The sequence below is a fragment of the Onychomys torridus genome, chromosome 17 (genome assembly GCF_903995425.1).
Source record: "Onychomys torridus chromosome 17, mOncTor1.1, whole genome shotgun sequence".
Lineage (NCBI taxonomy): Eukaryota > Metazoa > Chordata > Mammalia > Rodentia > Cricetidae > Onychomys > Onychomys torridus.
This window is the reverse complement of record NC_050459.1, coordinates 63,193,219-63,207,603: the sequence shown is the minus strand read 5'-3', so window position 1 is coordinate 63,207,603 and position 14,385 is coordinate 63,193,219. Positions and strand designations below refer to the sequence as shown.

The 14,385-nt window shown below is 52.3% G+C and overlaps 1 protein-coding gene across 4 annotated transcripts in view; it reads right to left on the bottom strand.

The window, feature by feature from the left end:
* Positions 1-6,586, bottom strand: part of Crtc1 (CREB regulated transcription coactivator 1) — a 53,786-nt gene extending 47,200 nt beyond the window's left edge. For all 4 annotated transcript variants that reach the window (XM_036209457.1, XM_036209460.1, XM_036209459.1 and 1 more), the window contains exon 1: positions 6,428-6,586. In XM_036209457.1, the coding sequence (XP_036065350.1) occupies positions 6,428-6,553 (126 nt within the window). In that variant the 5' untranslated portion in view covers positions 6,554-6,586. The remainder of the gene's footprint in view (positions 1-6,427) is intronic.
* Positions 6,587-14,385: the final 7,799 nt, after the last annotated feature.

The window sequence follows — 14,385 nt, the reverse complement described above, 5'->3', positions numbered from 1 at the left end:
GTGTGTGTATGTGTGTGTGTGTGTGTGTGTGTGTGTGTGTGTGTGTTAGTTAAGGGGAAACAACTTGCAGGAGTTGGTGTTTTCTTTCTACCATGTGCTGGCTACAATTTATGTTAACCAACAGAAACCAGCATCATTTTGGAAAAGGGAACCTCAATTGAGAAAATGACCCCACTAGATTTAGCCTGTGGTGCGTTTTCTTGATTGATGACTGATGTAGCAGGGCCCAGCTCGCTGTGCACAGCGCCACCCTTGGGCGGGTGGTACTGGGTGTTGTAAAAAAGCAGCTGAACAAGCCAGTAAGCAACACTCCTCCATGGCCTCTGCATCAATCAGCTCCTGCCTCCAGGTTCCTGCCTTGAGTTCCCGCCTCCTCTCCTTTAATGGGGGTGTATGTGTGAGTTTTAAACTGGAATAATCCCCTGCCTCCCCAAACTGATTTTGGTTGTGGTGTCTTCCTACAATAGAAACCCTAAGACATGAGCTGGAGAGATGGCTCAGAGTTTAAGAGCACCGACTGTTCTTCCCAAGGTCCTGAGTTCAGTTCCCAGCAACTACACGGTGGCTCAAGCCATCTGTAATGAGATCTGGGGCCATCTTCTGGTGTGCAGACATATGTGCAGACAGAACACTGTATACATAATAAGGAAGGAAGGAACCCTAAGACATAACAGGTAGGTCCCAGTACCCTCAGGTGTCAGACTCGGCAGCACTTTTCCCACTGGAACATACCATATCACCACCCTCACATTGTCTTTAAATTCTAGGGTCTAGGGCTAGAGAGATGGCTCAGTGGTTAAGAGCACTGGCTGCTCTTCCAGCTCACACATAGAGGTTCACAACTATCCATAACCAGTTCCCAGTGATCTGATTCAGTCTTCTGTCTACTTGGGAGCTAAGCATTCACATGGCACATACACAAGCATAGGCAAACACTGACATACATATAATTGAATAAATAAAAAGTAAGTAAATTTTTTTAATGACCAAGGGACCAGATGTTGTGGCACACACCTTTAATCCCAGTACTCGGGAGACAGAGGCAGGTGGATCTCTGAGTCTGAGGCCAGCCTGGACTACAGAATGAGTTCTATGCCAGCTAGGGATACGTAGTGAGACTCTATCTCAAACACACACACACACACACACACACACACACACACACAAAACAAAAGTGAGCACTGTGGCTCAGAAGATGGGTCAGTGATAACAGCACTTGCTGGGCAAGCACGAAACTGAGGCTGAATCCTCGGCACTTACATAAAAAGCTGGGTAACCCAGCACTTGAGGCAGAGGCAGGCAGATCTCAGAGTTCGAGGCCAGCCTGGTCTTTAGAGTGTATTCCAGGAGAGCCAGGGCTACACAAAGAAGCCCTGTCTCAAAAAACAAATTTTTTAAAATAAGTAATACAAATTTCTATTTATTTTTATTTTATGTGCATTGGTGTTTTGCCATGGGTGTCAGGTCTCCTGGAACTGGAATAACAGATAGTTGTGAGCTGCCATGTGGGTGCTGGGAATTGAACCCGGGGTCTCTGAAAGAGCAGTCAGTGCTCTTAACCACTGAACCATCTCTCCAGCCCCTCAAAAAAAAATTTTTTTTTTAAAAAGACAAAAACAAACACTGGTCATACATTCCTGTAGCCCAGAACTTCAAGGAGGGTGGGTGGCTGGGGCTTGCTGCCCAACAGCCACGTTCCAGGACCAACGGGAGACGCAGAGTGACTGGGATGAGATGCAGTGGTGGAGCAGTATACCGAATGCCCTCTCTGTGCCCACATGTACATATGTGCATGCACACATATGCTTTGAAGTAATCTTTTTGTACACTGTGAAGATGTGTCTTTGCCAAGGCACCTTCTGATTGGTTTAATAAAAGGCTGACTGGTCAATAACCAGGCAGAGGTTAGGCGGGAGAGCCAAATTGAGAGAACATTGGGAAGAAGGACAGAGTCTCAAGGAGTCGCCAGGAGATTCAGGCTGAAAAAAATACCACCCCCGTGGTAGATCACAGATAAGAAATATGGATTAATTTAAGTTGTGAGAGCTAGTTAGTAACAAGCCTAAGCTATCAGCAGAGCATTTATAATTAATAATAAGTCTCTGTGTGGTTATTTGAGAGCTGGCTGACAAGACAGAAAAGTCTGCCTACACACACACACCACCTGATGTCCTGCTCTAACCTGTACCCACATGTACACATGTGCACACACACTTATACACACAAACCCATGGAAGCCTGGACTGTAGATGACGCTTATTGTCACAGGATTCTGAGGGCAGCCTGGCTATAGAGTGAGACTGTCTCAAAAACTGAAACAAAGGCCAGGCAGTGGCAGTGGTGGCACACGCCTTTAATCCCAGCACTTAGGAGGCTGAGGCAGGCAGATCTGTGTGAGTTCGAGGCCAGCCTGGTCTACAGAGCGAGTTCCAGGACAGCTGGGGCCACACAGAGAAACCCTGTCTCGAAAAACAAAAACAAACAAACAAAAACAAAAACTATGAAAATAACAGACTGTGAAATGACAGGGATGGCTGTCTTCCAGATCCTGGGGGACAAAAGTCTGCCACCATAGTGTCACAAAACCAGTGCCTGCTGGATGCCCAGGTGGGCATTCTCCAGGAGGCTTTTGGCCGCTGCCCTTGTGCTTCTTACCTCTCCTTGTTTTCACATGGCTGCATCTCCACATCCTGTAGAGTCTGATCTTTTTTATTTTACTTAGACTTTTTGGAGACAGGGTCTCATGTAGCTGAGACTGGCCTTGAACTCCTGACCCTTCCACCTCAGCCTCCTGAGGGCTGGATGAGAAGTGCATGTGACCATATCCAGCCACCTCCTGTTTTCAGAAGGTGGCAGTGACCTCACCAATCCCATCCACAGAGCCCTTTCACCAAGAAAGGTCTCATTGCCAGGTCCTGGAGCTGAGCAGAGACAGACAGATGGCTTTCACAGGCCACCATCCAGATGCTATGGGGGTGGACCCCACACCCTGGAGGATCTTCTAAAGAGGGGAGCAGTGATGAGGGTGTCACTACTATCCTCCTGACAGCAGTGGGGTACTTCCTCTGCAAAGGTCACAGATGGCAGCCCTGGTAGCCAGTGGCAAAGGAGAAAGTGCCAAAGGGCCAGCTAGATGGCTCAGCGGGTAGGAAGGTGATTGCTGCCGAGCCTGATGAACTAGGTTCAATCCCCAGGACTCACATGAGAGAAGGCAAGAACCAATTCCAGCAAGCTGTCCACTGTTCTCTGATCTCTGCATGTGTGTTATGGCACACGCGCGCACACGCGCGCACACACACACACACACACACACACACACACACACACGAGTGAATAACAAATGTTCCAGGCCCTATCCTGAGCAAAGCCACCCCTGCCACACATAAAGGCCAGAAAACCACCAGAGTCCAGGCAGGGCCATCCTGCATTGCTATTTTTGTGAAGACAGGGTCTCGCTGTGCGGCCCAGCTGGCCTCAATGCTTGTCTCTGAGCTCCTCATGCTTCAGCTCCACAGCATCTGGGACAACAGACGCGTGCCACCACACCTAGCTGACAAAGGACATTCTGTGGCCCATGGCCTGTGACCTAAGATACTCAGTATTGGTTATACCAGGAACCCAGTGTCCCAAGCCAATGATTAGCAAGTGGCATGCACCCCACCCCACCCCACCCCATCCCCACCAGCCCCTCTCTGCACGTTCCACACCAGCAGTCTCCAGTGCCCCACCATCTTCCTAGGACACAGAGATAGGACGTGGCACGGGTACCTGTGTCCAGGGTGCAGTTCCCAAAGGGCCGAGACAATAGACAGAGTCCTCCAGCGCCACCCCGCAGAGCATGGGGTAGCAAAGGTGCAGGCTCAAGCTGGTGGACCCCAGATGCACAGTAACTATTAAAGGAGCCGGTGAGAGCTCGGCAGGTGAAGGGTGAAGGAGCTTGTCACCAAGCCTGGTGACCCAGCTGTGCCCCTGGGACCACATGGTGGAGAGGAAAGCAGCTGCCACAAGTTGTGGTCTGACCTCGTAGCCATAACTCTCCAAATAAATCAAAATGTAGTGATTTTTCAAAAAATGTAAAATAGGTAAATTTTGTCTTTTTCTTTTGTGTGTGGATGTGGTTGTGTGCACACGTGTGTAGATTCTACCTCAGGCACTGTTCTTTAGGAGCCTTTAAACTGTCCGTTTTCCAGAAGTGTTCTCTGTGCAGCTCTGGCTGTCCTGGAACTCACTTTGTAGACCAGGCTGGCTGGTGGGGCCTGACATCGCCTGACTACCTCCATAGGCTGCCAGTGTGGGCACATGCTTCTTACAGACTGCTGGGGATCAAAATCCAGTCCTCACACTTTTCTAAGCCATACCCTTAGCCCCCTCTTTTTACCTTTTTTTTTAAGATTTGTTTTGTTGTATAGCCTAGGCTGTCTTTGAAAGGTCTCAAATTCACAGCGATCCTCTTGCCTCAACCCCCAGACTGCTGAGAGACAGGCGTGTGCTATCACACCCCACCTGCTATGTATACTTTGAACTTAGGCCACATACGGGACATCACACATGTAGAGGTCAGAGGACAAGTCTGAGGGTCGGCTATCCCTCAGGCTGGGCAGAGAGCCCCTTTCCCCACTGGGTTAGCTCAGGGGGGAATGGCGCATGGACAAGTGCTACGTGATGACTTTGAAAACTGAATACTGGGCATGGAGGCCAAACATAAAGGTAAAGAGTGTGATACCGGAACAAGCGTGGCCACAGGGAGGCAAAGTGGCCGGGGCTGCGGACGGGGGAGACTCCTGAGGCACAGCGAAACTGCTTGGGAAGATGGTATGTGGTTACAGGACTCAACCAGTAAACTATGAGCCAGTGAGTGCCGCAGGTCACACACACACCACACTTTTCCACTACACTCCAACCAAGCTCTTAAGTCCTTTCCAGGTAGACGACATGGTGGCACGAAGGGAGCCACGGCAGGAACATCAAGACTTCAAAGTCATCCTCAGCAACTCAGTGAGTTCAGGGCTAGCCTTTGCTACATAAGACCCTGTCTCAGTCGTCTCTTCCATAATCATTCGTTCCCAATTCCTGGAAGAAACCAGACTTCCATCGAAACATCGGCCATGGAACTTTTTGTTCTGATTACACTGCAAACATTTGACACCAACTGTATGCAGACACCTACTATATGCTGGAAACAAGAGCCTCAGCTGCCCTGAACTGTGAGTGACACAGGGGTGACACACTTTTTATTTGTATTCATTCACTCACCAACCATGACTTTCTCCATGTGCTGAGGGAGAACATGAGTCCCCCTCCATCACACAGGGGACTGGGTCTGCTGAGTGAGAAAATGGCACATCCCAACACACATTTCATCTGCGATGCCACAGTTCCGGAGAAACAAGAAACTGGTTATAAAGTCACCAAAGGCTCCAGCTGACCTGTGTCCCTGGGAAGCAGGTCACCTGGGAAGCAGGAAGTGGGTCTCAGAAACCAGGAACATGGGTGTCTGCAACCCAGCCCCAAGAGTGTGCAGAACATGCCATATGGCGAGGTCCCTGCCGCCCACACTAAGCACCATCATGTCCTTGGCCCTGGAGGAACGTCGACACCACACACTTGACATGGAAGGGTCAGGCACCAGGCCACTCCACTGTGGCCAGGCACCCAGCAGGACCAGCCAAATGGCCCAGCCACCTGAGGCAGTCACACCTTCCATCCTGTCTGAGGGGCAGCTGTTCCCTGTCATGAATGGAGGCCCATTGGGCTGCACAAGCAGCTGCCTCCATGCTGATCCCAAACCTCTGGGGACCCCGTGGAGGGCCACTTAGCTATCCAAGAGGAACAACCTCTGCTTCATGGCAGGAGTAGGAATACCCAAGGCGGGCAGAGGTGACAATGTTACAGCACCCCTCCTCAGGTAGCAAAGATGACACCTGACCCCTCAGGTAGCAATCAATGATGAGGCCACCTATCCACTCAGGTAGCACAAAGGGTGATAACTGCCTCCTCCGGTAGCAACAGTGGGACCCCTTATTCCCACAAGTAAGCATGAAATATGACAACTGTCCCCTCAGGTAGCAATGATGGGGCCACCTGTACCCGCAGGTAGCAATTAAGGCTGACCCCTGACCCCTCAGGTAGCAACGATGAAGACGTAAGTCCCCAGGTAGTAATGATGGAGTCCCTGTCCCATCAGGTAGCAATCAGGGGGGTGACACGTGTCCATTCTGATGCTATGGTGAGGGCGCACGCTCCCTCAGGTAGCAATGATGGATGACACCTGTCCCGTCAGATAGCTGCGATGGGACCACCTGTCCAGTCCAAAGAGCAAGCCGCTCCGCACCGGCTGGCGGCGTGGGGACACCTGCGGCGGCCGCAGCCCCGCCCCCGCGTCTCCCTCCTCCCCTCCCTCCTCCCCTCCCCTCCCCCGCGCTCTCACCCGAGCGGCCCGCGTCAGGCTCAGGTCCTTCATGACCTCCTCGAAGGCCGCCGTCTCCTCCGCTTGCTTCTGGTTGTGCAGTGCGATCTTCTCGCTAAATTTCCGCGGATTGTTCGAAGTCGCCATCTTCTCGCCGCCGCCTCCTCCTCCTCCTCCTCCTCCACCTCTTCACCCCCCCACCTCGCGGGCGCCACTGCGCAGACGCCGGCCGGGCCCACGGCTGGAGAGCAATGCGCAGATGCAATCGCAGCCCGGAGCATGGCGCAGGCGCACTGGAGCGGCGCGCGGCGCGGGGGTGAGACGCATGCGCGCACCTAGGCAGCGCGTTGGGAAGCCGGGAGGGAGGTGGCTACGCACGCGCATTAAGGCGCGCGCTGTCCCGTGGACGGTAGTCGCCCGATTGTGGGTCCTGTTCCTTCCCAGAGTGACTCGAGTGGCGGAGGGCAGTGGCACGGACACAGGAACACCGGTGCCTGCATTCACTGGACTCCAGCAGGCACTGAGGAGTAATGGAGCGCTCGCTATGTACCAGGCGTGAACCCGCAGCCGAGGTCCCCGGGCTACTGGGGTACACAGCCGGGGACGGAAGCAAACCTCCCTCCAGGAAACCACCAAGAGAGCAGGAGGCCCGAGGTGCAGCTTCTGGGCAGAGCCTGGCTCGGCACACAGAAGCCGGGGTCCGTCCCCAGCAACACACACACGCAATTATCATAATAAAGTTTCAGATGTAGAGAAGTGTGCCGCGCCTTCTAAGAACAGCCAGACTGCTGGGTGTGATGGCACTGAATGCTGGAGCCAGGGAATCCGGAGCTCAAGCCATCCTTAGCTGCAGAGTGAGTTCAGTCAGCCCGTGACACCGGAGACAGTTTTTAAAAAAAGGACGGAGACTCGGAGGTTAAGGGCACCTGCTGCCCTAGTGAAGGACCTGGCTTTCGATCCCAGCACGCAGGTGGACCAGCACACAAGCCCTTGTAACTCCGGTTCTGGGGCATCCAACGCCCTCTTCTGCCCTCGGCGGGCGAGCGCGCGCGCGCTCACGCACGCACGCACACACTGATGCATACTGTCAACTTTTAAATATTAGAGCTATGCTCCTCTCTGAACGGAGGAGGTGTGGATGGGGGTGTGTAAACGAGGTGGGGGCAGGGAACAGGAGGAGAGGGGAGAGGGGATACTGGTTGGTATCTAAAATAAATGAAAAATTTTAATAAAACAATATTAGAGCTAGGAAGATGGCTCCATGGGTACAAGCATAGGAACTGGAGTCTGAATCTCCAGCATACAAATAAAAGGCAGGCATGGCCATGCATGTCTGTGACCTCGGTGTTAGGGAGGTGAAGTCAAGTCATTGTAGCTGAAAGATAAGCTCCATGTTCAGTGAATAGGTAGAGAGGAATGGAGAAAGACACCTGCCAGCTTCCTCTGGCATACACACAGCAATAAGTCATGGAAGCTGGGCATAGAGATACACATGTCATCCAAGCACATAGGAGGCCGAGGCAGGAGGATCAGGAGTTCAAATCCTTGGCTACAATAGAGAATTCAAGGCCAGCCTGAGAGACTGTCTCAAGAAGACAAAAGAAGTAAAAAGAAAAAGCCGGGTGGTGGTGGCGCAGCTTTTAATTCCAGCACTGGGGAGGCAGAGCCAGGCAGATCTCTGTGAGTTCGAGGCCAGCCTGGTTTACAGAGTGAGATCCAGGGCAGGTTCCAAAACTACCCTGTCTCGGGAAAAAAAAAAAAAAAAAGAGGGGCTGGAGAGATGGCTCAGCTGTTAAGAACACTGGCTGCTCTTCCAGAGGTCCTGAGTTCAATTCCCAGCAACCACATGGTGGCTCACAACCATCTGTAATGAGATCTGGCACATAATAAAAAGGAAGGAAGGAAGGAAGGAAGGAAGGAAGAAAGAAAAGAAAAAGAGATCAGTGACCAGACAGATCCAAGAGCAGTCAAGAGCAGTATCATGGGGAGAGAGCATGCTGCAGCCACTGACTAGCACACTAAGGAGTTGTGGGCTTATGTGAGGCTCACTCCATGCCTTTCCATTCTCTCTCCATATTGCAGGTTCCTTATCCAGACACTTCATCGGGTGGCCTGAAGTCTGCAGCACACGTCTGCAGGGCAGAAGGTGACTGAGAGAGACCACACGGTGGAGAATGGAACCTTGAGGTGCCAAGACTGTGGGGCCTGTCCTTCGTCAAGTGCTTAAGCTGGAGAACCAGGCCTTGCACACGAGGCCACTGTGCACCCCTACACCTTTGATTAGGCCCATCTTCTCCATCTGGCACTGCCTGAGACCACAACCTCTGTCCAGCAGAGGAGAGTTGGGACACACTCCTGTCTGCAGTTCTTGCTGTCATCTTGAGAGGTCAGAGGGCACAGACAGGGACCACAGCTGCCAAAAACAGACTAAACATGGGGCCACGGCTAGGACTGACTCCAGTTTCAGCTTCCCACATGGCTTCAGAAGGCTTTAGTGAACTTTAACATGTGTTGGTTAAATACAGCTGACTCTAAGCTCAGATCTCAAGGGAGCCCATCACAACCACAGGCAAATGGAGGAGAGAGGGCTGGAAGGGCTCAAGGGTCAGCAAGTTACAGCCAGGGGCTGTGTTCTGCACACCCCATTCACCCCACAGCCCCTCTTGCAACTGGATCTTTTCTGACTCCCAGGTGGAAGTGCCAGCCTGCTTATTGGGCACTGATCATGATCTAAGCGCTCCTTGATCCACTGACCAACCCTCAGGCCTGATGGAGGTGATGTGGAGAGAATCAATAGAGGGGTCCCTCTTCCTTTTTTCCTCAGAGGAAATTGCAGGATGTGGTAACACAACGGCCACCTGGCACTGGGGACACTGAGGTGGGAGCACTGAAACTTCTGGAGCAGGGACAAGAGAAGCGGCTCAGTATCGATGGTGTGGTGGTTTGACTAAGAACAGCCCCAAAATGGCCGGGCGGGGGCGCCCGCCTGTAACCCCAGCACTCGGGAGGCAGAGGCAGGCGGATCTCTGTGAGTTTGAGGCCAGCCTGGGCTACAGAGCTAGTCCAGGACAGCCAGAGCTACACAGGGAAACCCTGTCTCAAAAAAATAAATAAATAAATAAATAAAAATAAAAGAATGGCCCCAAAGATGTGGTGGCACATGCCTTTAATCTTAGCACTCTAGACAGGCAGGCAGGTCTATCTGAGTTTGAGGCCAGCCTGGTCTACAGAGCAAGTGTTCCAGGACAGAGCTACACAGAATAATCCCATTAAAAAAAAAAAAAAAAAGAGCCCCACAGGCTCGCCTAGTCAAACCAAGTGTCACTATTTGATAAGTCAGGAGGTGTGGCCCTGCTGGAGGAAGTGTGTCACTGTGGGGAAGGGCTTTGATCTCCTGTGCTCAAGCTACGCCCAGTCCAGTTCACCTCCTGTTACCTGCAGATAAAAATGCAGAACTCTCAGCTCCTTCTCCAGCACCATGTCCCAGTGTGAGGACAATGGACTGAACCTGTGAACTGTAAACGTCTTCAGAGTAGAGAACAGAGACTAAGACAGCAGGAAAAGCACAAGGCCCAGGTTCAATTCCCACACAGTCACTCACAACCATCTGCAGCTCCAGTTCCAGGGGATCCAGCGCCTCCTTCTGGCCTGCTTGTGCACTGCACACATTCACCAAGGCATACAGAAATAGTAATTATAAATAACTGTTCTTTAACAGGAGCTGGGAAACTGGCTTGGAGGGTAAGCATGCTTGCTGTACAAGCATTAGGACTGAGTCTGGATCCCACACACGTGTAAAAAAGCTGGGTGTGCTGTAACCCAACACTGGGGAGCAGAGACAGGTGGATTCTGGGAGTTCACTGGCCAGTCAGCCTGGCTAAATGGTGAAAGATTGTCTCAAGAGAGAATAAGGATGAGAGGGTGGAATATTCCAGATGTCCTGCCCTGATCTCTACATGCTCGTAAATAGATGCAAAACACTTACATGGATGCAACACACACACATACACATACACTCATAGACACACACTCTCACACACAGACATACATGCTCACACACTCACATATAGATGTCTATGCTTACACTCATACAGACTCACACACTCACACACACATCATTGTCATCATCATTAATGTACTAGTGACAGCAAAGTAAGTTGACACTGCCCTGTAAAATCAGGGCAGATGGACACTGCCATCAAACCTGAGTCACCCCCAGCCACATGGCCTCAAGCCCTCAGTACAGCAGGGGACTTCTATCTGCAACCCTTTCTGGGTCTTTCTCTCCTTCAAGGTGTCAGCTCATGCATGTCTGCTAGCTAATACAATACATGCTACCTCTGGGCATGAAAACAGGTTTGCTGAGTGACTTTCTGCTTCAGGAACTCCTATTCATCCCCAAAACCTACTGCAAAGGCCGCCTCTTGCAGGCGGCCCTTTCCTTCAAATCTCGCTCTGTAGCCCAGGCTGGCCTCGAACTCACAGAGATCCTCCTGGCTCTGCCTCCCGAGTGCTGGGACTAAAGGCGTGCGCCACCACCGCCCAGCTGCAGACATTCCTTTCTGATTCCCAAGCAGAAGTGAGTGTGCCTCGCCACACTGTCTGTCTCTGGGCCACTCTCTGGGACGGAATGCACAGATGCTAAAGAACACTACCTGAGATGCAGTGCACACCTGAGAAACCACTCACCCATGCTTCTTGGACCTAGCTGCTGTGGGATATTTTTCTGTATGCTGTGAATGTGTTGCTCTGATGGGTTGATAAATAAAATTCCGATTGGCCAGTAGCCAGGCAGGAAGTATAGGCAGGATAAACAGACAAAGAGAATTCTGGGAATAGAAAGGCTGAATCAAGATACTGCCAGCCACCGCCATGAAAAGCAAGATGTAAAGATACAGGTAAGCCATAAGCTTGTTTTTGAGACAGGGTCTCCCTCTGTACCCCTAGTTATCCTGGAATGCTCTTTTACTACTTTTTTGGAGAATGGGGGCCACTGAGACAGATTTTTCTATGTATCCCTGGCTGTCCTGAACTCACTCTGTAGTCCAGGCTGGCCTTGAACTCAGAGACCCGCCCGCCTCTGTGGGTTGAAGGGGTGTGCTGCCACACCTAGCTATGGGGCTGTTTCTTTTCTTTTGTTTTTTTGTTTTTGTTTTTTGAAGACAGGGTTTCTCTCTGTAGCTTTGGAACCTGTCCTGGAACTCACTCTGTAGACCAGGCTGGCCTTGAACTCACAGAGACCCACTTGCCTCTGCCTCCCGAGTGCTGGGATTAAAGGGGTGCGCCACCACCGTCCAGCTGGGGCTTTTTCTTATGTAGCAGTAGCTGACTGATTCACAGATGTGCTGTCTCTCCTGTAAGCAGAAATATGGGCAGAGGATATAGACTGGGTATGGTGGTCTCAATGAGTGGCCACCAGTTGGTGGAATTGGGGAGGATGATTCGCTGTAGACTTGTTGGAGGAGGCATGTCACTGGCTTGGCTGTGAGCTTTCAGAAGTCACACCATTCCCAGTGTGCTCTCTACCTGGTGTTTGTGATCTCAACATGCAACTTCTCAGCTCCTGCTCCAGACTCACCTCTGAACCTGCAAGCCCAGTAAACTCTTCCTTCTGCAAGCTGCCTTGGTCATGGTACCAGACACTTCATAAATAGGACACTGGAGCACCAGCTGAGGGCTTTCCTACTCAACGACAGTGGGATAGGGCTGGCAAGATGGCTCCATGGATAAAGGAGCTTGCCACCAAGCATGACCTAAGTTCAGTCCCTGGGTCCCACATAGTGAAAGGAGACAGCCAGCTCCTGAGAGCTGCCTTCCGATGTGGTGTGCAGTGACAACGTAAGTGTCCTCAGCATCCAGGATTATGACATCCTCTCAGCTCAGGGTCTGGCACCTCACCCCTTTGCATCTTCTTTGCCCCAACTCAGCCCCCTGGCCACTTCTGGAAGCTACTGCACATCTCCCTATGTAGCCCAGGGTGGGTTAGACTTGCAATTCTCATGTCTCGGCTCTAGGTTGCTGGGATGAATAGTGTGTGCCACCACGCCAAGTTTTGTGTGCAAGAGTGAATGCCGGGTCTCACACACGCTAGGGGAGCACTCTCATGGAGCTACATACCTGGTCCGTTACATTCACATGATGTGTACGCGTACAAGTAGAAGCAGAAGAATGAGCATCCTGCTCTATGACCCTCGTGGACCCTCCACAGCACTGGGGTTACAGTGCTCGTGACCCTGCTGGTTCCTTTGTGGGTGCTGTGATCTCAACTGTGGCACTCTTAGCTGCTGTGACATGTTCTGTTTGGTGTGCATGTGCTTGGCGTGTGTGCACGCCACAGGACACACATGGAGGTAAACAACAACCAGCAGGTATCAGTTCTGCCCTCACCACGTGGGTCTAGGGGTGAATTCTAGTCGTCACTTGGCCATCTTGCTGGCCCCTAATTTTGAGTTTAGTTTCAGCTCTCCAAAAATCTATCTGCTGTGTCTTAAGTAGCAAGGAGTCTGAGGTCCAAGATGCGATGATGGATTGTGACTTTAAGTGTTCAGGAGGCAGGGTTGTCTCTGTGATTCTTTTACCTTGCTCATCATAGCCACAAGATGGCTGCAGAAGCTCCTGGCATCCTGTCCACAGAGGAAGCAGCTATCAAGGGAGGGGCAGTAAAGCCTCCCTCTTGTCCAAAGACACTTCCGACCCCTTGGAGCTTGCTGGCCAGAGCTGGGAGCTGTGCCCAGATTGAAAACCACCGCAGCCATCAGCAGTGCCAAGAACGGTGCGGACTGAATCTTAAATCAGCCCCTGCGGCTGGGCACACGGCTGCTGGCAGCAGATCAGAATTCAGCTGGTGAGGAGGGAGCAGGGGCTGCTGGGTCAGCCCCTGGGAACACTGGAAGGCAAGTTTAGCAGGGGCCCTGCCTGGATGGGAGTGCCACAAACGCCAGAGTTGGCATGCTGATTGGCACTCACCTCTCTTGTTATGGGCATCTTCTGGCCAGGTCCCTCTGGGCTAGGTCCCAGGCTGCTGGGACTCGCAGCCAGGTGCTGCCAGCACTGGGAGAGCGCAGGGGATCTGAGCCGTGAGAACTTTCAAGCTGGAGCTGACTTCTGGAAAGCAGAGCCAGGGGCGGGCTTCCAAGCTGGCCAGGTCCAGGCAGATTCCCACCTCACACGGCTCCCTGGAGGCCCCCTTGGCCTGACTCACTGCGAGGCCCTAGAAGTCACACTTGGCCTGTCTCTCGGGCCTGCAAACCGCTGTCCCCTGAGAGTTCGGTTTCCCACAGCCAGAGACCAGGTGTGGAGGGAGGCGCCTGAGGACCTTGGCCAGGCCTCTAGAAAGAAGCAGGAAGCAGCCCAGTGCCCCTAGGTTCAAGACGATTCAGATCCCTAAGACTTTTAAGATAAAAGGCAGAGAGGCCAGGGCAGAGTTGCTACTGGCCTGCAAGAGGGCATCTGCAGGATGCTGGAGTATGGGGCAGGGATAGAAACCAGGGGCTCACACATCTAGGTCTGCCCTTTGCCACTGACCACGCCCCCAGCCCCTCACTGGGGATTGTAGGCGGGGCTCCACCCCTGACCCACACCCCAGCCCCTCACTGGGATTCTAGGCGGGGCTCCACCCCGACCCACACCCCAGCCCCTCACTGGGATTCTAGGCGGGGCTCCACCCCTGACCCACACCCCAGCCCCTCACTGGGATTCTAGGCGGGGCTCCACCCCTGAGACCTAGCCCTGGCCTGGTGGGCTTGTCTTTGACCATACGTGAGAGCATGGTGTATCTGAAGTGGTGCACAGATGGAAGCACAGAGGTTGGCATGTCCAGCTTGATTGTGTGAGCTTATGGGTTGCTGTGTGTCCTTGCATTCAGGTGTGTTCTCTCTGTGTGTGTGTGTGTGTGTTGTGTACATATGCAGTGCAAAGGCATGTTTCCTTTTCTTGAAAGGACACAGACATTCACTGACTGAATATACAAGTCAGCTTCT